The 20,821-nt window shown below is 35.3% G+C and overlaps 1 protein-coding gene across 2 annotated transcripts in view; it reads left to right on the top strand.

Annotated features, from left to right (window-relative positions):
* Positions 1-20,821, top strand: part of TMEM117 (transmembrane protein 117) — a 425,103-nt gene that overhangs the window by 268,413 nt on the left and 135,869 nt on the right. For both annotated transcript variants that reach the window (XM_046685850.1, XM_046685860.1), the window contains one exon: positions 13,108-13,205. In XM_046685850.1, coding sequence (XP_046541806.1) covers positions 13,108-13,205 — 98 coding nt within the window. The remainder of the gene's footprint in view (positions 1-13,107; positions 13,206-20,821) is intronic.

Genomic DNA, 20,821 nt, shown 5'->3' with positions numbered 1-20,821 from the left:
TGAAATCAAAGTACTGGCCATTCTGGGCTCTTATCTGGAAGGTCTGGGAAAGAACCCACTTCTAAGCTCATTCAGCTTATTGGCAGAATTCGGTCCTTTGGTTTGTAGGGCTGAGGTACCTATTTTCTTGCCCTGGCCACTCTCAGGTCCTTCCAGATGACTCCTTTCATCTCAGCAAGGAAGAACATCCCTTGCATTGAATCCCCCTCAGGCTTCAAGTTTCTCTGACTTTGGCTGCTTTGAAAGGGCTCATGTGATTAAATTTGGCCCACCCAATAATATTCCTTTTGCCATATAACATAATCACGGGAATGAGAGCTCATCATAGTCACAGGTGCCATCCAGATCCAAGGGGAAGTGATTACACAAGGGAAAGAGTGTTGGGGATCATTCTTAGAATTCTATATCACATGCTGTTTTCAGGAGTCATGCCCCAAACATAAAGAAACAGAGACTTTGAAACTAAAGGAATGGAAAACATATGCCAGGAAGCACTGTCCAAAACAAAATGGATGTGATTACATTGATATCAAGCAAAACAGAGTTTTGGGGAGAAAAAAAAACATCTTAAGGTTAAGGAGAATTACCACATTATGATGGTAAAAGCAGTTCACCAGGAAGGTGTAACAATTTTAAGCTTATATGTACCCTGTAACATACCTTCAAAATTTATAAAGGATAAATTGACAGAATTCGATAATTGTTAAATCTACCATCATAGCACTTATGTTAAAAAAAAAAAAAAGAAGCACTGAAAATGAATGTGGTGAGCATTTAGCATTAAGAATTTACTGGGAAAGGAAACCAGGAGAATCATTTAAAAAATAGAAGGAAGGGAATAAAGATATGAGCAGAAATTAATATAATAAAAATAAAGGTACTATAGAGAGGATTAAAATACCCAAAAAAATTTTTGAAAGCCTAATAAAATTGGTAAATCTTTGTAAGATTAATCAAGATTAAAAGAAAAAAGGTACAAATAAAACATATAAAAAATGAAAAAGAACTTAATAAAGAGCAATGGAGATCAAAGCTATTAACTTTATGCTGCACTCTGGATAAATCTGAGAAAGATAATGTTGAGTGAAAAAAAGCCAGATGCAGGAAAATCATACTGTATTATTATCTTTAACTATAAATATACAAAATATATATAACTAAATAATATTTTATTATATTTATGGTTATATCCAAATGGAGTAAAACCACAAAGAAAAACAAGGAAATGGGAATTATAAATACAAGATTTAGAATTATGGTTCCCTCTCTCATCGGGTTGACAGGGTAAATTGACTCCAGGGACAAGTCCATAGAGGGCTTAAGGCTCTTTGTTTTTGTTCTTATTTTTCACTGTAGGTAATGGCAACATGTCGTACTATTTATTTTTATTCTTTATGCCTTACATATACATTATATGTTTTTTTATGTGTATAAAATTTTTAAGAACATTAATGAAGTCTTGAATACATAGCTACATCTTATAGATTAACAAAGCAACAGAAAAATTATCTTAAGGGACATTTACTAGGCTTAATGTTTTGTTTTTGTGTGTGTGTGTGAGGAAGATTGGCCCTGAGCTAACATCTGTGCCTATCTTCCCCTGGTTTGTATGTGAGATGCTACCACAGCATGGCTTGACGAGTGGTGGGTAGATCCATGCCCAGGGTCCAAACCAGCGAACTCTGGGCCATGGAAGCAGAGCACACAAACGTAACCACTACACCACCAGGCCAGCCTCTAGGTTTAATTTTTAAAAATGTGTCCCCAAACCATTATCTCACTTGTATTTGAAGTAAAAATATTTGATTTTATTTTTAGACATTGAATGCTGATAAGTAGGATTTCTTATTGCAAAGATACACATTTTGGTTATAGCTTTTGATTTCTAAGCTTGCTATTATGTCACCCAAACACTCAGTCCATAGCATTATAATTATATCTGTCTTCAGGCAACAACAGATCATAGAAGTAATGCTTGCTCAAACTTATAATCCATGTTTCTTGGTGGTTGCCTTACTTTATAATCTCTCAGTTCTGAAAACGGAACGAAGGTGGTTATGTCAGATGATTGACTTATCAGAGTTTTCTTAGACCTATTATTTACTAACAGTAGGAATGTCAAACCAATTGAACTTCTTTTCACCCCACTGGCCTATAGATTTGTATTTGTCACCTTATAGAGTTGACTTAAACATTTTGATAAATGATATTGTACAGGCAGTATGACAGGCTACCTGTAGTGCTGGGCCCGGGAGACTGACCCAACTCCTTTGGCTCCATCATTAGGGCTGGTGTGCATTAGGCACTTCATTCAGAAAACTGAAATGCTGGGATCCTTAAAATGAGATTGATTTTCCCTTTGAGCAGATGTTTGCTCTTTCTGTGTTCCAACAGCTCCTTGGTGGATAATGTTTCTTATAATCACATTTCTGAAAACATCCTTTATTTCTCTTCTTATTGGCCCTCGATTCATATATGCAGTCACAAAGCCATCGTATAATGGTATACTGTGCATAATTAATTTCCCTAGTAGCAATCACTTATCTGTGTTAACAAAACAGAGAAGGTACACATACTGAAAACTACTCATTCTTTCAAGCCAAAAAACAAAAGTAAACACTCAACTATGTAACATTGGGCTACTGTCGTTTGATAATTTAGTCACCCATAAGGAATTATGTGTCAGAAGATGGCATAAATATTTTTCTGCTGGCTTCTTGCTCAGCAAAACCAGTAATAATTCTCATTCTTTCCATTTATTCTAAATTGTAATTCACTGTAGTGGAAAGCAAATTGTACTGGAGCACATCGTATTTATTTTGCATTTGTTAACACACTATTTGAAACTCTGCAGACCTTGCCTGGGAAGGTACTTTTAGATTGTGTATATTTCTGTATTCAGGTGATTCAGGTATCTTTTTCGAAGTGGTTCTATATTCTGAGACATGCCCAATTTCCTTACTTAATAATAAAATAGTCTGTGACTCATTGTAAATCAGTAGGGATCCAGCAATAAGGTGCAATACATCACAAAAGCAGTGCAAGCTATCATTGGAGATAATAAGCAGGTGCATTAATATTCATGCTTTATGAAATCCTGGTTGGGCTTCTAAAAAGCTGTAGAATACATTTGAGGTTTAATGTTCACAGTAGATGCTTGCCAGTGATTTTCAGATACTTCTTGTAGCCTTTCCATCAAGGCATCACTAGGTAATTTCGAAAACTTTCATCCATGGTTTCCGTTTACTTAATTGTATACTCGGCTAATGTTCCTCAGTGAGTCTGCATAATCCTTTCTGGTTGGACCTTGGGTCTTTCTTCATCAGTTGAACAAAGTGCCATTGTGTAAGAATGATTGTATATGCGTGTCTGTGTTTGCGGTGTGGTGTGTGTGGTCGGGGTAAGGGAACAGCAAAGGGGGAAAAAACTGCATGCATTTTCCTATAATATTCAGTATTTCCCTAGTGTCAAAGAAATGCAATTTAGGCTTTGTTTTCATATAGAGGGACCTAAGAGGAAGGAGAAGAAAATAATGCAAAAAAGAAAAAAACGAAAATAAAAGAACACTATGCTACAGGGGATGAAAAGGTACCAACATAAAAGGACCACCACATAAAGATGCACCGGCTAGGCACTGTCCAACTCCGGAGGCCACCATACACACCCCAACTCCCCACTGAGCTGTACAATGTATCAACACCACTAATAAAGCATATAAAAGTGCACTACTACCCAGTCTTCAGAATATGTGATTAATATGTGTCCTTATTTAGTTCATCTATAAATACATTTACAATAAAGCAGATATATTTTGCACATGGATATTGTGGGTAAGCATGCATCTTAGCTTACTATCCCATCTTAGGCTTACTATCCCTCATTTGAAATCATATTTGATTTCTTTATTTTTTCCAGGAGTTGACAAAGACCATCTCTACCTCCTTTAGAATCTTAACAATACATCCTGTGTATCTCCCTACCTTTTTAGGTGCTGAGGGGACAGGGTTAGGAGGAAAAGAAATACTCTATCATCCATGTACTTCTACTCTTACCACCACTACTACTACCACCTCCATTAGCACCAGCATCACCACTAATTGCTGGAGAGACTTTAAATGGAGGACACTGGAAGAGCTACTTGGGGTGTGCTATTTATCCTAGCCTTCCCCACTGGTCTGTTCTGCATACCATGCTCCTCTTGATTCCCTTTTGTCCATCCATTCATCCGTTTATCCTATTAATCATTCATTCAGTAAGTGTTTACCGAGAGCCTACAATGTACTAGATACAATGCTGGGTGATGGGGACAGGAGAGGCAGAAGACGCTCAAAATCCCTGGAATCATGCAGCTTATATTCTGGTGATGAGTATGTTTGTAGGGTTAATTCAGCTACTTTCAATCCTTTGAATTTTGTGGAGTCTCACTTATGTTCAGGATTTAGTTGCTAGAATTGGGATGTGTTACTTTCCTCCTATTTTATATGAAGGATTTATACAACATCAGCCTTTGATGCACGGAGCTAGAGTTTCAAGAATACATTGAAGTTTCCTTGACAGTCTCTTAGGAATTTCTCAATTCATATGAGGCCTTCAGCACTGCTGTTTGGTGATGTGAATAGGTTTTCATTAGAAGACGCCAAGATTCCATAAGAAAAAGTTGGGATCCCAGATAAAACATGAGAAAAAAATCACAAGAAACTCTCCACTTGCCTTGATGACATGTTGGGTTTGTTACTATGTGACCACTCCAAAGAAATAGGATGGACCTCCATCCCAAGTTTGTTCAGATGTTGAGAATGATGATGTCACATTTGCACCAAGAGGATGTGAAAAGATTTAGTCGTCATGTAGTGAAGTTTCTGGGGAGAGCATGGTGGCTCCCAAACAGGTCTGAAAATGGCTTGAAAGAGTCAGGAAAAGTGACTAGCTTGGCGATTTTATGATGTATATGGGGTGGAGTGAGGGTGAGGGTTCCCGCATATGGGGTCTGAACTTCCTGCTGGTGCCAAGGAAGGTACACCAGGATTTTCTTACCAGCTTTCCCAGATGTGGAACAGAACGGGAAGAGGAGGCAGTGAGGCTTAAAAGTTGTCAGCAGCCAAACATCAAAAAAATGGAGTCTGACTCCTTACTCCAGTTATGATGATGTTGGCAGGAATTTGGGGATATATGGCTGCAGTGTGAATAAAGACTTTATATCACTCTGCTTAGAAACAGAGAAATAAAAGGAACAATTTAAGAAATACTGGAGCCCTGCCCACAATCCTCTCCTCTTCTCCAGTTTAGTGCTGACATTTCGTGGTTTGTGACCAATGACTCATAACCCATTGTCAGTGCTCGTGTTATTCATGATAAGCAGTCTCTCCTCTTGGCCTGGGTGTGAGAAGGTGCACTCATTTTGGTGTTATTGGTGAATCAGTGTTGTGTCCTAAACCATAGTTCTTTGGGCAGTGAGAGTCCTCAAACATAAAGTCTGCTTTTACAAACTACACGAACTTTGTATCTTTCCACCCTGTCCCTGAATGAACCACCATAGAGAATTTCAAAGCACATGCCAAAATGTGGGTTTGCTTGGTATTGAAAACTTGGCATCAATTGCCTGTTCATGCTTAGTAAGTGCCAAATTCTGGCTTATAATTCCATATAAAGAATTTTTCTACCACAGATGTGTCCCTGTATATGCCTCAATGAAATTTAAATAAAAATAGTATCAACAAAGTCAGGAAAGGAATTTCACAGCAACAGGGCAATGCTTCACGAATAGTCTCAGTTAACTTTCTTAAGTGGGCAAGGAATTAAGAAACAAATAAACAAAAAACAAAAGAAAATTTGGTAATGATAACAACTATACAAGGACCTTTATCAAATGTTTAAAAAGTAATTACAGAAATCCATGAAAATCATCTGTTGCTTGTGGCTGATGGCAATAAATGGCTGTAATTTTATGAGGTGGGAGACTATCAAATTTTTTTTTTTTTTAGTATTGAGGAGCTAACTTTTTTTTTTTTTAAAGATTGGCACCTGGGCTAACAACTGTTGCCAATCTTTCTTTTTCTTTTTTTTCTGCTTTATCTCCCCAAACCCCTCCTGTACATAGTTGTATATCTTAGTTGCAGGTCCTTCTAGTTGTGGGATGTGGAACGCCGCCTCAACATGGCCTGACAAGCAGTGCCATGTCCGTGCCCAGGATCTGAACCCTGGGCCGCCGCAGTGGAGCATGCAAACTTAACCACTCGACCACGGAGCCGGCCCCTAATTAAATTTTTATATTGCCACATATGCTGAATATAAAGCAAAGATTTTCTTCAAAATATTTCTCAGAAAATCTGAAACTGCCTTATGTTCAGATTCCTACAAAATCTCATATTGTGTTTAATTATCTTATTTTGAACAAAGTTGTATTTGAGGAAGACATTACTCTAAAACAATGTTAATTAAAAGCTAGCTTTGAGTGTTATTTAGATCATCTGATGGATGATCATCTGATGTCTCTTTTTAAAAAGAGACAAGTATATCACAGTTGTAGTAATTACTTTTAGTGGTTTGGCCTCAAAATTGCTAAACAATATATCTTTGTAAATAAGCGTTTTAATAATTACTTTAAATAGCAATAAAGAATTTTGGGGGGCCAGCTCCATGGCTGAATGGTTAAGTTCACGCACTCTGCTTTGGTGGCCCAGGGTTTCACTGGTTTGGATTCTGGACACAGACATAGCACTGCTCATCAAGCCACACTGAGGCAGTGCCCCACATAGCAGAACTAGGAGGACCTGCAATTAGAATATACGACTATGTACCGAGGGGCTTTGGGGAGAAGAAGAAGAAGAAGAAGGAAAAAAAGAATTGGCAACAGATGTTAGCTCAGGTGCCAATATTTTTTTAAAAAAAGAATTTTTGTTTTAAAATACGAATATTTTGGCAATCACCCAAAAGAACATTAAGAATAAGAATCAGAGATGTTAATTTTATCTTAAATAAAATTAAATCACATCTCCAACTATGAAGTAGAATCTTTGATGGAGGGTTGCCAAATGAGACAGTCAACTCTATTTCAAGACAATGCCAAGAGGAGACATGGTACTACTGATCTCAGACAAAGTTGGCAAAGGACAGTTCTCCAAGATAGATGGCACTCCTTGAGAGGCCTGGAACAATAGGATGGGGTATATTGATTGACAGTGGACCCTACCACCCTTGAACATGCACCTCTTGGAGAATGCTAGACCAGGAAAAACCCACATCATTCAGATGGTGATCACTTCCAAGGGAACCAGCGTGGGAATTCTGTCACTAAGAAAAAAAGAGGAGGAAAATAACAAGAAAATCCAATAGCAGGTGAAGAGCCCTCCACCGGAAAAACGCTACCGTGAAGCAGAGGAAAATCGTGATAAAATATCCCAGTGAATTAAAAAAATTAGTGAAGTCGTTGTCTTTATAAAATAAGGTTTCAAAGCAATGATATAAGAATTTAGAGAGCATGGTGTGAGACAACAGAGGATGAAACAAGAGATTGTAGGCTCAGAAAAGAAATGTTGAAGAGAGAAAATTAGAGAAGTAAAGGTCAAATTGGAATCTCCACAAACGTTAATGAACATACCTGAAATCACAGTCAGGGGCATGACTGAGTGAGCGGAATTAGAGTTAAAAGGGGGTGCAGATCGAGAAGACAAAGAAAACCAGTATCTACATAATTGTTTCTCGAAAGACTAGAGCTAAAGCAATGGAAAAGAAAAGTAAGAGTTAAGGATTCCCCAAAGACTAAACAGAATAAAGAAAGATTTTACTCTTTAGACTCAAAGAGCAAAGAGTGCCTAGAAAAGTGACAGACAGCAATCAATAAGCTTAGCAAATTATTACACTCAAAATAAAAAAAAGGATACTGTGGGCATCCAAGTAGTAAAACCAATTCATCTATGAAGATGGGGGGAAAAGTCCAGGTTCTAGTTTTCTCAGATTTCTCCTTGGGCATCACTCTACAGTGTTAAGAAAGTGAAGCAATGACTTCAATTCTAAGGAAAAAAATTGTGACCCAATAATTTTACATTCGGCCTAATTATTGGTACAGTGGAAAGAAAATAAGCAATTTGGCTGTAGGCTACATTGTTCTCATGAACCTTCCTGAAGCATTTATTTTAGAACAAAGTTCAGGCATTTGGAAGCAGGAGAAAAACTCCAGCAGGAGTACTGTAAAAAACCATTGAGTCAATTTAATTGTAGGACTAAGATTAAAAGAAATGCATGGCTTTTGATTATAGGCCAGAATATAGAAGTATTCCCAAACCCTAACAACATAGAGATGGTATATGGTGTAATAAAGTGTTATATTCTGATTTTCTCATCTTTTATAGATAAGGGAAGAAGATATCATTTAAAGATGATAAATAAAATAGAAATATAAGATATTCAAAGGGAGAAGAAGTTAATAGGAAAAATAATAAGTACAATAGGGTGAAGGAGGGGAAGAAGGCAGAGGGAGAAAAAGCAGAAATTAAATAATCTTGTCATTATTCCTACTAGGGAGTAAATAAAATCTAAAGAAATAGTAAATACATACATTACCTGAAATTTAATTATAAAGATAATAGAACAAAATTAGAAATCTTTATATTTTAGTAGAATGCACATAAAAATGTATGATAGTACATGAAAAAAGAAGAAACTATTTAAAGAGCTTTACATGTACTGATATATAATGATGTTCAAGATATATTGTTAAATAGAAAATGGTTGCAAAATAGCATGAAAAATTGTGTGTGTATGTTTGTTCATTAATATCCTTAATGTATATGTTTGTTTATTAATAGAATAGCACTTATGTCTTTTAAATGATACTCCACTGCATAATTGCTATCTCAAGAAGAGCACTAGATGGCCATAGTTATTATATTATGACCTTGTATCCCTAATAAATCAATATTTTTCATTACTATCACATAACATAAGACTTTAGCAAATAAGACTGTAAATATAGTATGTGCAGTACCTGCATGTGAGTAGCTTATAATCAGGCTAAGAAGATTAGACTGGCAAACTTGGAGGCTGCAGATTAATGCTCAGTTCTGTTACACAAATCCTCTTTGAAACCTTCCCAGATTATTGCAACCTTCCGTGGGTGACCTCCCTTTTCTTTGATTTTTAACAGCAATTTTAGACTGTAACATATTCTAACATTTTACTATAGCTTTATCATTTTCTAATAGTGCAATATATGATAGTCTTGTCTTTATGAAAGAGATGAGACTGGTTGTCAAGTCCTCAGATTTAACATAATAGTCACACAAAGCAAAATGATTGGGTAGAAGTTCCAAATACCAACAATAAAATATCAGTAAGGACCTGCCCCATGTCTGAGTGGTTAAGTTCTCGTGCTTGGCTTCGGAGGCCCGAGGTTTGCAGGTTCGGATCCTGGGCGCGGACCTAGCATGACTCGTCAAGCTGTGCTGTGGCAGCATCCCACATAGAAGAACTAGAATAACCTACAACTTGGATATACAACTATGTGCTGGGGCTCTGGGGAGAAAAAAACAAAAAACAGAAAAAATCAATAATTTTTATAATACCTGCTGATATGTATTGTGTGCTGTAGATGATGAATAAGAAACTGAGGCACAGAGAGTTTACTTTGCCCCAAATCAAAAACTAGTAAGAAACAGAATTAGGATTAGGACCCAGGCAGACTCGCTCCAGAACTGGTACACATAATATAGTACATTAGGTATGTGACCCTGCTCGATTAGTTCATCTCAGTAACCTCCTTTTTTCTATTGGTGAAAATTGAAAAATAATGGCTTACTTTATAAAGTTGCTAAGACAGTTATTACGAAAAGTCCATCTAAGAGCTTTGTAAGCCATGAAGCTCTGCAGCAAATGTAAAATATTATTACATCATTGCTGTTGCCACCATGTCATGTAGGTTCAACTCATAAAGGAGCAAAGTTTTCACTTAGATTCTTACAGAGATCAATTACTTTTAAAATCATTTACTGAGTTTCAAATCTCAACATGCATGTTCTTACTCAGACTGTACAATGCCCATGCCGTAAATAGCTTATGTTCTAATGAAAAAGACTACCTGACAAGGCATAATGTGATAAGGGCCATAATGACATTCTGAGTTTTGTGCAAAGACCTAGTAGAGAGAAGAGGAAAATGAAGGATTGTGAGACTCAGAGTTAAACAGTTTCTCCAAGCTTAGAAAGACTTGCAATTTCAAATTCTAATAATCTTCTCATGGGAGAAGCATCAACAAGTTTTGTATTATATTTATGGTACACAACAACCTTTTTGCATCATCTTCAGCCCTCCCTTTCCTGCATCTTCTCCCACAAAGACTGTCCTTGACCAACACCAGAAATGAATTTGATTTCTCTAATGCAGAAGGTAATTGGATTTTTCTTTATTGAAGGCATCCCTTTAATGACTGTCTCTATTCCTGCCAATTTAGCTTCAAGTGACCTGACATTGATCTGATAATATGACTTAAAATAAAGAGTTGAAGCTAGGGGTGAAAAAGACCAGCTGTCTGGCATCAGAAAAAATGTTTTTTGCCTCATCTTGCCATTTTCCTGAGAAAATCCTTTATCCTTGAGTGTCATTTTTACAAAACATGCTGCTGTAATAATTGGTCATATAACAGCAAATTGCCTCCTTCTAGAAAATATAATAAGTATTTCCCAGAAACTGCCCTGGAGAAAACATTGAAAATTGAATAAAATCCACCCAGTAATCATTTTGTTCCTTGAAAATATTTATCACCATGTAGACTCTTTCTGGGACAGGATAAATATTGCTCAACAGAATTAATTAAATCTATTAAAAAGCTGGTGAAACATGAAATATTTATTTAAGTATTTATTTACTTAACCTTGAGGTTTTGTACAAACCAAAATTGACACAAGAATTGTTATTCAAGAAGGTTACAAAGAAATAGTGGATGAAATTGTTGTGTTTGGAAGAATAGCAATTCTTTCCTCAAGAGAAGTTATGATATAAAACTCTTTTTATGCCCAAGAATATATGAGATTTAGATTTCTCTACTTTTGCCTTTATTCGTTTTTTAGTAACAATGTAACTCACTTGTTTCATGGTTAATTTTTATTCTATCATCTTTGTTCATTCCAATAAATATGATGAATCCTTCTTGATTGAAGATACAATCCATGGGTATTAGTGTGAATCAGAAAATAAAATCTTGTAATTTTAAAGTGTCAAGAAGATAATAAGCAGATGAGAAAATCATCAATAAGCAAGTGTCCTTTTAAAAATAAGTAAAACAAGTGTTTTTCCTTTTTAAGTTCTTAATATTAGTTTCATTCATGTTTATCAAAGTAATTAATATTTTAAATAAGTTAACGGAGTTTATATTAAAAGCACTTATGATGGTGAGTATTTAAAGATTCAACAGTAAAGCCACATCACACGAAGTTGTTATAGACCCTCAGTTAGACAGAGCTGGTATAAATCCTCAGTGTTACTCGATGAAGGTCAATGAACTTGCTTTGGTTCTCGTCAACCAAGAGAAGCTTAAGAGTTCTACTCCTAGAAATGATGTTGAGAAAAAATGTAAAGAAAAGTTAAGACAGAATATATCCTGGAGACTAGGCTCCTTACCTACTGTTCTGATTGCATCTTAAGCGAGCATGTGAAACATTGGCATGCCAGTGAATGTTTCCAGAGACCATTTCTTGCATGCTGTGTGGCACAAGATGGGCTTGCAAGAGAATGATGAACTTTCCACAGGAAGTCCAGTACTATCGAAAGGGTCACTGATCCAGAAGGACTCCCCACTGAATCACAATCCTTTGTCGTAAATGATTAAAAATCTCACCTACCAGGTCAGGCCATTGTTTGAAGTTATGCTTAAAAGCAATGTTAATCCTTTAAGGGCAGGAGAAAAGTATATTTTAATGTTTGATGAAAATTCTTCCTTACTCCATTCAGTTTATCTCATTCCGTATCAGTTTTCTTAATTTTGATTGTCTTATTTGTTCGAATGTGAATAGTATTAATTAAAAACAATTAATGAAATAATGTTCTCTTTTCTTGAAGGCAAGGTAGATTTTCTGGGAAAAGGGAAAAATGTGTGTGTGTACACGTATGCAAACACATTTTCTTTATTAGAAGAATTAAGGAAATTCATTCTCCATCCCCATCCACTTTTCAAAGATGCTTTTTTAATAGTTTATTTATGACACTTTGTACATTTGCTGAAACTATTAACATGGGATGTTGCTGATGAGCAATTTGCTTTGTTAATACCTCTCTAAAAGCAAGCATGTGTAACCTAATTCATTTTGTCATTTCTTCCTTGAGCAAAATATTTTAGTCTTTTACATAAAAGATACTTAGGTATTGGAAGGGATATAAAGATACATCTTCACCTTCAAGGATTTTAAAGTCTAGTGTAAAATAGAAGGTGGAAAGTGAGACAATATGGAAGAAGGAGGGATCAAGAACTACAGTTGAAAAAAGCAGGGAAGACACAGTGGCAATGTGACGTTACCTGGGTCTCAGAAGACACGCAGAATCTGTCCACTTGAGAAAGACAGGTAGGAGAAGATGTAGAATTGCTAATGGTATGGAGGTAATTCGAATAAATACGCTGTAAAACTGTGCTCAAGTACTATACTACACCTTACATACCATTAAAGGAAAAAAGGGAGAGTAGAGAAGGTAATATTTTGACTAATGATGTAGGTAAAAATCTAGATCAAGAAATATTTGGATTTTGGCATTTTCACTTAGACAAAGTTAAAAAGAATATTGTATTTTGTTTGTTGTAGGTTTTGTTTCCATGGGGAGGTCAATAGTATCTTAAAAGTGCCTCTTTATATAAGATAATCTTGATTGATATTTAAGAAACAATCTCAGCATTTGACATGTTGAATGACCTAAAATACGCTCATTCATTATGTAAAGTCAAATGAACTACTAAAGTTTTTGACTGAGAGAAGTATATTCTTCTAATTTTTATCTCTGATGTTAAAATGTTATCTCGTGTTAAAATACATCCATATTTTATTCTCAATAATATGTAAATTATATGCATATTTAAACCTGAATGTAAGGTTTCTGAAAGTGCTAAATAAGTTTCTTTCATTACTTCAGGTCACTGATATGATGCTTCAGGACAAACCTTATCCTGATTGGGGAAAATCTGCAAGAGCTTTCTGGAAGAAAGGAAATGTTAGGATCATTTTATTCTGGTAAGAGGTTGTTTCATTTGTTGATTTATGCCTTGCCTTGTAAGTTGAATGTAGTTGTCTTTAGATATATAGAATTCTATCCAGAGAGGCATTTTTAGTGGATACTATGCTCCATTAAAATGATTAAAAGCCATTATCCTAATTATTTTATGAGTAAATTTCTTCTTACATATTGTTGCATATACACATTTTCAAGAGAGACATTTTGCTAATATAGTGGAACACAGAAGATTTTATCAGAGGTAAGTAGGTTTTTGACTCAGCAAAAACAAGCTGTAATTTTCATCAATGAAATCTGATAAAAATGTCTCAAGTAAATACTAAACTTCCAGTTATTTGACAGGCTATAATTTTGCTTTGAAGAAGTTATACAGAGAGGGAACCTCTTTACAAATCACATCTGGCTCATTGACATTTCTTCTTTACGTAATTTCCTTTAGCTCTCCAGCCCAATTATTGCAATTAAAAAGTAGTCCATGTCTTATAGAACTTTGTTTTGTGGAGTCACTATTACTTATGTGTATTTGAAAAGTTTAGACAGAAAAGATAGGAATGTAGAGACAGCCAGAAGGATACCCTCACCTGGCTGTGTGACACTGTCCAAGTACAGTGATTCAACCTGATATATGAAAAGTTACCTACACTGGTATTCAGAAAAGTTATAACTGATGATAACTTGTGCCTTGTAAATTCCACCCTACTCACCTGCCTTTAGAAAGGAAACAAAAAAATCTGTTTATTCTTGGGTTTCATTCTGGGGGTTGATTTTTTTTTTTTTCATGTACAAGCTACAAAAATCATAGTAACTAAGTACTTGGGGGAGAATATACACTTTACGTTCTTTTTGTGCTTTCACACTGTCATTAAACATTACTAGAGATATTTGGCATTTTGAACTCAATTCTTAGGAGGTAAACAAAAGTAGATTTTTCAATAATGCGAAAATGAACATGATTTTGTGGTTGTTTAGTTACACCTTGTCTCTATGAGTCGAGTATGGCCTATTTTTATGCTGCATTTAACTTTCATATTTTTTCCTGTTTGTAAGCTCCCCGTGTAGCTTGTCTGAATAATATATAATATAATAATTGTAGCAAATATTTGCAATCTGAAGGCCCCTATGATTGTTGTCATTAGCTGCTCTTAATTGCAATTGCTGTTTCAGAGGAAAGGAATGTATACTAGATTTTTCCTGAAGCATCTTAGTACATTTTTCCTTGTACATTATTACTCAGGTCTATACATTACCAATTACTTTTATACAAATGAGTTTATTTTTGACATATGTGATAACATAGCCCCAATGGGTAGTCTAAACTAGATTTTAAATGTTGTTAAAAAGCAATTTAATTAGCCACTGACAAATAGATAATATTCTTGAGTGGAAAGTGAACTGAACACTTATTCTTGTAGTCATTGTTTCTGTAAAATTATTCATTATTAGGTAATATATTTGAAAGATGATTTTTCATTGTTACATTTCAAAAGTAATATTTCAAATCATGGAGAGCATAAAATAACTGGAGGAAAAGTTAAATGCCACTTTAAAAATATTTTTTCCTATCTTATCCATTTCTATACAGTTAGATTATCTTGACAACAGTATGCATGGTTTTAAAAAAGGAAAATCTGATGCAAAAAGTTGAATATGGAAATTACGTGGGAAGCAAAGAAATATTCCTTTTGTTCATACTTTTCAGATAAAAGGGATTTAGTGAGTATAAAGGGCATTTTCTTTTTTAGCTCTAGGAGATAAAATATAGAAGTCACTGGCAAGGTTTTACATGAAATAAAAGATAGTATTTACATATTATGTATCACCTGCTCAAAAAGAGGTATTTTCTTTTGGTTTTGCCCTAGTTAAGGAAAGAGAGATTTGTGCGAAAAATCTATGGTGGAGAAGAAATTTTGCAAAGGGAATCTTTCATAAGTTGCAATGTGATTATGTACTGCAGTCGAAACAGTACAACATGCAATTTTGTTCTAGTAAACTTATTTCTTACCTACATGTAGCTACTTTAACTCTCAAATGCCTGTCAGAAACTACTGCATTTGCAACTATGTGGTTGAGTTCTTCGTTGATTCTTAATGATAGATGTCTCTACATCAAAGAAAATGGTTCCTGTTTCTTTCTGTAATTGTGCAAAGATGAAGCTGCTATAGCACGTGGGCTCTTATGCCTGGGAAGAGACTAAATTATGACTGTATTTGAAAATACTAAAAGAGAAAGGGAAGAATATTCATAGAACTTCCTTCCACAGCTTTTCCCCAGCATTTTTGATATTAAAATGAATAATGATCTAAGAATTTAAATCCTAGGTGAATGCCATATATTGTTTTATTTTTCAGAGGGGCTACCAAAAACCGTTTTTACTTACTTGTGTCTGAAGTAAAAGAACATACGCATAAAAAAACAAGTAATGTGATGTTTAACTTCTATCTCTCTGTTTTATTTACTCTCTAGAGACACAATCTGTATGCTTTGATGGGAAGCATCTTGGGATGATATTTCCCAAAGGCTTAGCTTTTTTTTTTTTTAAATAAGGGGGGACACTATCCTGTGACTAGTGGAGGAATTGGCGGAAGAGGGGCTTGGGAGATCTCGTGGTTATGAGGGCTTCATAAATACTCCAGCTCTTCACCTTCCAGGCACACAAGAGGGTTGCCCTTTCTTCCTCCTCTGAACACATGACTTGCTTTGGCCAATTAAAATGTGAGTGATAGTGGCATGTGTCACGTCTAGGTAGAAGCATTTGACTGTCAATGAGAAGCTCTGAAGGGAGCTCTTTTCTTGGTAGCAATTGTGGAAGTTTGTGTCTAGCAGAAGTCCTTGTCATTCAGGTTTCCCTGAATGACCAGGATAAACCAAGCATCCTTAACAACACAGTGGACGTGGAGTATGAGATAGAAATGATCCTTTGAAAATGTTAAGCCACTGAGATTTGGGGATTATTTGATCCTGCGACATAAACATCCTGATGTATACAGAAATTGATCCCTAGGAGTAGAGGGCTGCCATAACAGAAAGCTGAAATTTTTCTTAAGGGTTGGACAGCAAATGGCAAGGAAACTAATGATAGAGGCTGGAAAGGTGGTAATCCAGGTGTTATAGTGGGGATGTATTTGGTAAAAACTGTGGTCTGTGATTACTTAGATGCTCCAGGTGAAAGTGGAAAACAGAATGTCAGTAGTGTGTTGCTGTGTGCATCTGTGTACAACTGTCCGCTTCTGTTTCATTCTGATGCATAGAGAAGATTATCTTTTATTTTTTTCTTTTATGGATTAGAATCTTTATATTTTAAAAAATAGTTTATCTAGGTCTATAATGGTTTGGGTGGGCATCTCTTGATCATGATTATTGTAATTCTTAACTGGGAAGCAAATGTCACTGCCACCATTTTTCACGTTTTGAATATTGTGTTATTAGTAAAGTCTAACAAAAGGAACTTAGTTGTTTAACTTTGACCAGAAAAGTACTAATCAAGAAATTATTATTATCTTAATATACATGGTGTAAAAGAGTAACATGATAATAAAATATAATAAAGTAATAAAAAAGACCTAAAATTCAGAGGAAATGTCAGTCAGAAGGGTTTTGATGATAGCTCTACCAATATCTAACTGTATGACTTGTATGACTACTTTGGGTTTCCATTCTCCTTTCTCCAAAAGGAATATTTTGTTATTCTGCATGATCCTTCTCAATTCTGTGATGTTATTTTCTATTATTAAGATTAAAATGTTGAAGAGGGAGTAATTCTGTCTGCTTTTCTCCAGAGGGCAGAATATGGATGACTATAGTCTGAATGTTTATGTCCCTCCAGAATTCATCCACTGCCAATCTTCCTCTTTTTGTATGTGAGCCACTGCCACAGCATGGCTGCTGACAGACCAGTGGTGTAGGTTTATGCCCAGGAACTGAACCCAGGCCACCGAAGCAGAACGTGCCCAACTTAACCACTAGGCCACAAGGGCTGGCCCCATATGTTGAAATCTTAATGCCTAATGTGATAGTATTAGAAGGTGGGGCTTTTGGGAGGTGCTTAGGTCGTGAGAGTGGAGCCCTCATGCACGGGATTTGTGCCTTTATAACAAAGACTCCAGAGACATACCCAGCTCTTTTCACCATGTGAGGACACAGTGAGATGGCCTCTACTATGAACCAGGAAGGGGGCCTTCACCAAATGCAACCAGGCTGGTGTCTTGATCTTGGACTTCCCCACCTCCAAAACTGTGAGCAATAAATTTCTGTTGTTTATAAGCCGCTCAGACTGTGGTATTTTGTTCTAGCAGCTCAAATGGACTAACACATGGACTAATGAGTGTAAGTCACATGGAAGCAGACTTTAGCTTCATATATGAAAGAATTCCCTAATAGCATGAGCCTCTCAGTGGTGAATGAACCCACCTGATGAAGTGCTGAATTCCCCATCAGTAGAAATATTCCTGCAAAGTCTAGATAATCTTTCAGGGGTGCTATAGAAGGCTTTTCACATTGAATGAGAAAAAAAACAAAATTGCTTTTAAATTTTCATCAAACTTGAAGATTTTATGACTCTACATTTTAAACTAGAAAAGTATTGCATATTTTTCTGCTTTATAATAGAGAGGATACTAATTATAATTTAATATGCTCTATATATTTCCATCATCATCATGAGCAAAATTTTTACATTAGACAATAATTCATGAAAGGATCCAGGGGCAACTATAGTAGGCAAAGCTTTTTGCCTCACTTCCCAAATAATAAATTAACCCATATCTTTCCTCTGGATAAATTTTGTCTTCTTGCCTTCAAGCTTTCCTTCCATCTCAACGTGTCTCTTTAAGCAGTTGTGTATCTTTAATTAAAAGCTGCCTCTGTAACTGAGGAAAAGCAGAACATTTTTAGCCCAAATCAAGTAACTATACCTATTGAATCGTCACCGTAACTTTTTCTTTCCAACATAATCTTTATATACTTAGATTTTAAATTTTGTTTGTCTTAACATGGCTTTAAACATTTTGAACAAAGATTCATGTTAAGCCTTTCATTCACAGTTCATGAAATCTCCTATAATTGTTTCTTTTTTAAAATTGAAATATAATTGATATATAATGTCCTATTAGTTTCAGGTGTACATCGTAGTGATTTGATATTTATGTACATTATAAAATGATCACTACTATAAGTCTAGTTTCCGTCTGTCATCTACAAAGTTATTACAATATTATTGACCATACAGTCACCTTAACTTTAAACACTACATTAAGTTAACAGGCTCCATTTAAGTCTGGCTACTTCTAAGCAGACAGATCCAAGGATATATTTCAACTGGTTTTCTTGCTAGATGGAAATTTCCAACTTCTGTAGAAAAAGGTGATTGATGTTGTATTACTGTGTTGTCATATTATTTGGAGATTTTCATTTGAAAAGTAAATTCTATATTTATGCCTGAGAGATTTAACTCTCAGGCATATGTTTATACCTGAGCATTAACACAATCCCATGACCTTCTAGACTTAATTTTGCTGAATTCAGAACAAGCCTTATTTTTATTAACTTATTTAAGTAAATACTTAAGTGCTGAGTACAATGTGAAATAGTGGTTAGGAGCACAGATTATTGGTCTTGAGCAAGCTGCCTGGCTTTCAGTCCTGGCCTCACTGCTTACTATTGTGTATTAGTTATCACTATTTCGTTTTAACTGGTGCTGAGAATTCAACTCTGATAAAGAAAGTAGGACTCTGACAGCATAATTTTCTATCCAATGAGAAATACAGAGGGGAAAAAAGAGGCAATACCAACCATAGGTGTGGAGTGCTCATCTTTAAATATATTTACTGGTTTGGCTATTTATTGATTTCTCTTCTCCAGAGCCTGTCCATTTTTTACCCCCAGAGAAGGAGCTCATTTTGAATTATTTGCTGCATAGGAGTTGAATTAAAGCCTCTTAAATTAAATTCTGTGGTGAAAATTTACTATGTATGTAATTCTCATTTTTTAGTAGGAAGATGGAGAATAAATAGTTCATAAGGTTTTAAATTAAAATATCTTTAAAAGTTTGAAGAAATGTATTAAAGTCAAAATGTATTAAAGTCAAAATGATGATTAAGTTCTCTACATATTTCTATATCACATTACTTGATACTTGATATTACCTGTGATATTTCTATATCACATTACATATTTCTACATCACATTACATATTACTATATTGCATTACATATTTCTTTATCACATTCCTTGAGAGTAGATATAACGTCTTATTTACCTCATCCCTAGGACTTATGACAGCGCCTGATGTGCTGTGAGCATTAAGTACATTCTTACTGAATAAACTACTTTCATGAGGACTATCACGTCTACCATACTCCATGATGTTTCTGAAAATTTCTTCGGATAGAGTACTACATTGAAAATGATTTAAAATATAATTAAAAGTGTTTTGACTTTGTGATTAATTGAAACTTTATAGGAAGCTTTATAATACTTATGAATTATTGTTTCTGAAGATTTTTAGAAATATTTATTTTCAGTACTTTAAAAAATCATCTTGGTTTCAAATTATGTGATCTACCTACATCATCTCTGTTCTGACCCTGAGAGTTTTTACCTTAGGATGTTTTCCTCACTTCTTAAAAGTGAGTGAAATTCAAGGAAAAAGAATTGATTAAGCTGGTCTTAAAATGCTTAAATACTACCCTATATAAGCCTTCATTCCAATAGCTAAAGCTTGGAATAGCACATTGAGTCCAAGAACAATCCTTGAATTTATGAATCTTTGAAAGAAAATGCCCTTTAATAAAGGCTTGGAAATACTACCTGGTTTTTCTGTATAACAGTTATTGGTAGAATGGAGTTATTCCTCTTCAACCTTAAATTTGCTGGTTGAAAGGAGTACTCCCCTGAGCCATGAGGCCTAAGTCATACTTACTTACTGAGTTTCAAAAGTATGGATCATGTTTTCAAGGTCCTTGAGTTCACATATAATAGTACAAATGCACAAATTTAAAATAGAAACAATAAATTCTAGAAGAGAGAAAACAACACAACCAAAATTAGTGACTTGAACCACTTCAGCAGAGTGGTAAATCTCTGCCTATTTTTACGTTTTTGCCTCATGATTCATGCCCCAACTCCCACCATCTCTAGTAGACTAAAAATGCAAATCTTGCATGCTAACAAAACTCCAAATATTTCCATGGCTTGACCTGTTGGAAAGCCTAGATATTTTCACACTTGCTGTTTCCACACATCTTCCAGTAACCTTTGGAGGAATACCTTGAGGATTTGTCTTTATCCTGCAAATATTTACAATGTGGCCACTAGGCAAATGCCTCAGAGTAAAATGCTGCTACAGTAATGCCTTTTGCTGGCATTAAAGTCCTCCTTAAAAATGTGTTTATTTTTGTGTGTTTTGATCAAAACCTGCTTATTAGAATCAACATTCTCTATTCAAGTGACGATTATCACATCAGAATAGCTGTCATTTAAGTCACTCCACTCATCAGCTTTTTGCAGATTGAATGGGAGAGCAACGATGTCTCAGGGTCACCAAGGAAGAGCTAGTTGTTTAACGCCCGTGATTCATTATGGTTCACATCTGGTTCTGAGACTGGCAAGTCACCAACTC

Source organism: Equus quagga, chromosome 1 (genome assembly GCF_021613505.1).
Source record: "Equus quagga isolate Etosha38 chromosome 1, UCLA_HA_Equagga_1.0, whole genome shotgun sequence".
Taxonomy (NCBI): Eukaryota; Metazoa; Chordata; class Mammalia; order Perissodactyla; family Equidae; genus Equus; species Equus quagga.
This window is presented reverse-complemented; position numbering and strand designations above follow the sequence as displayed.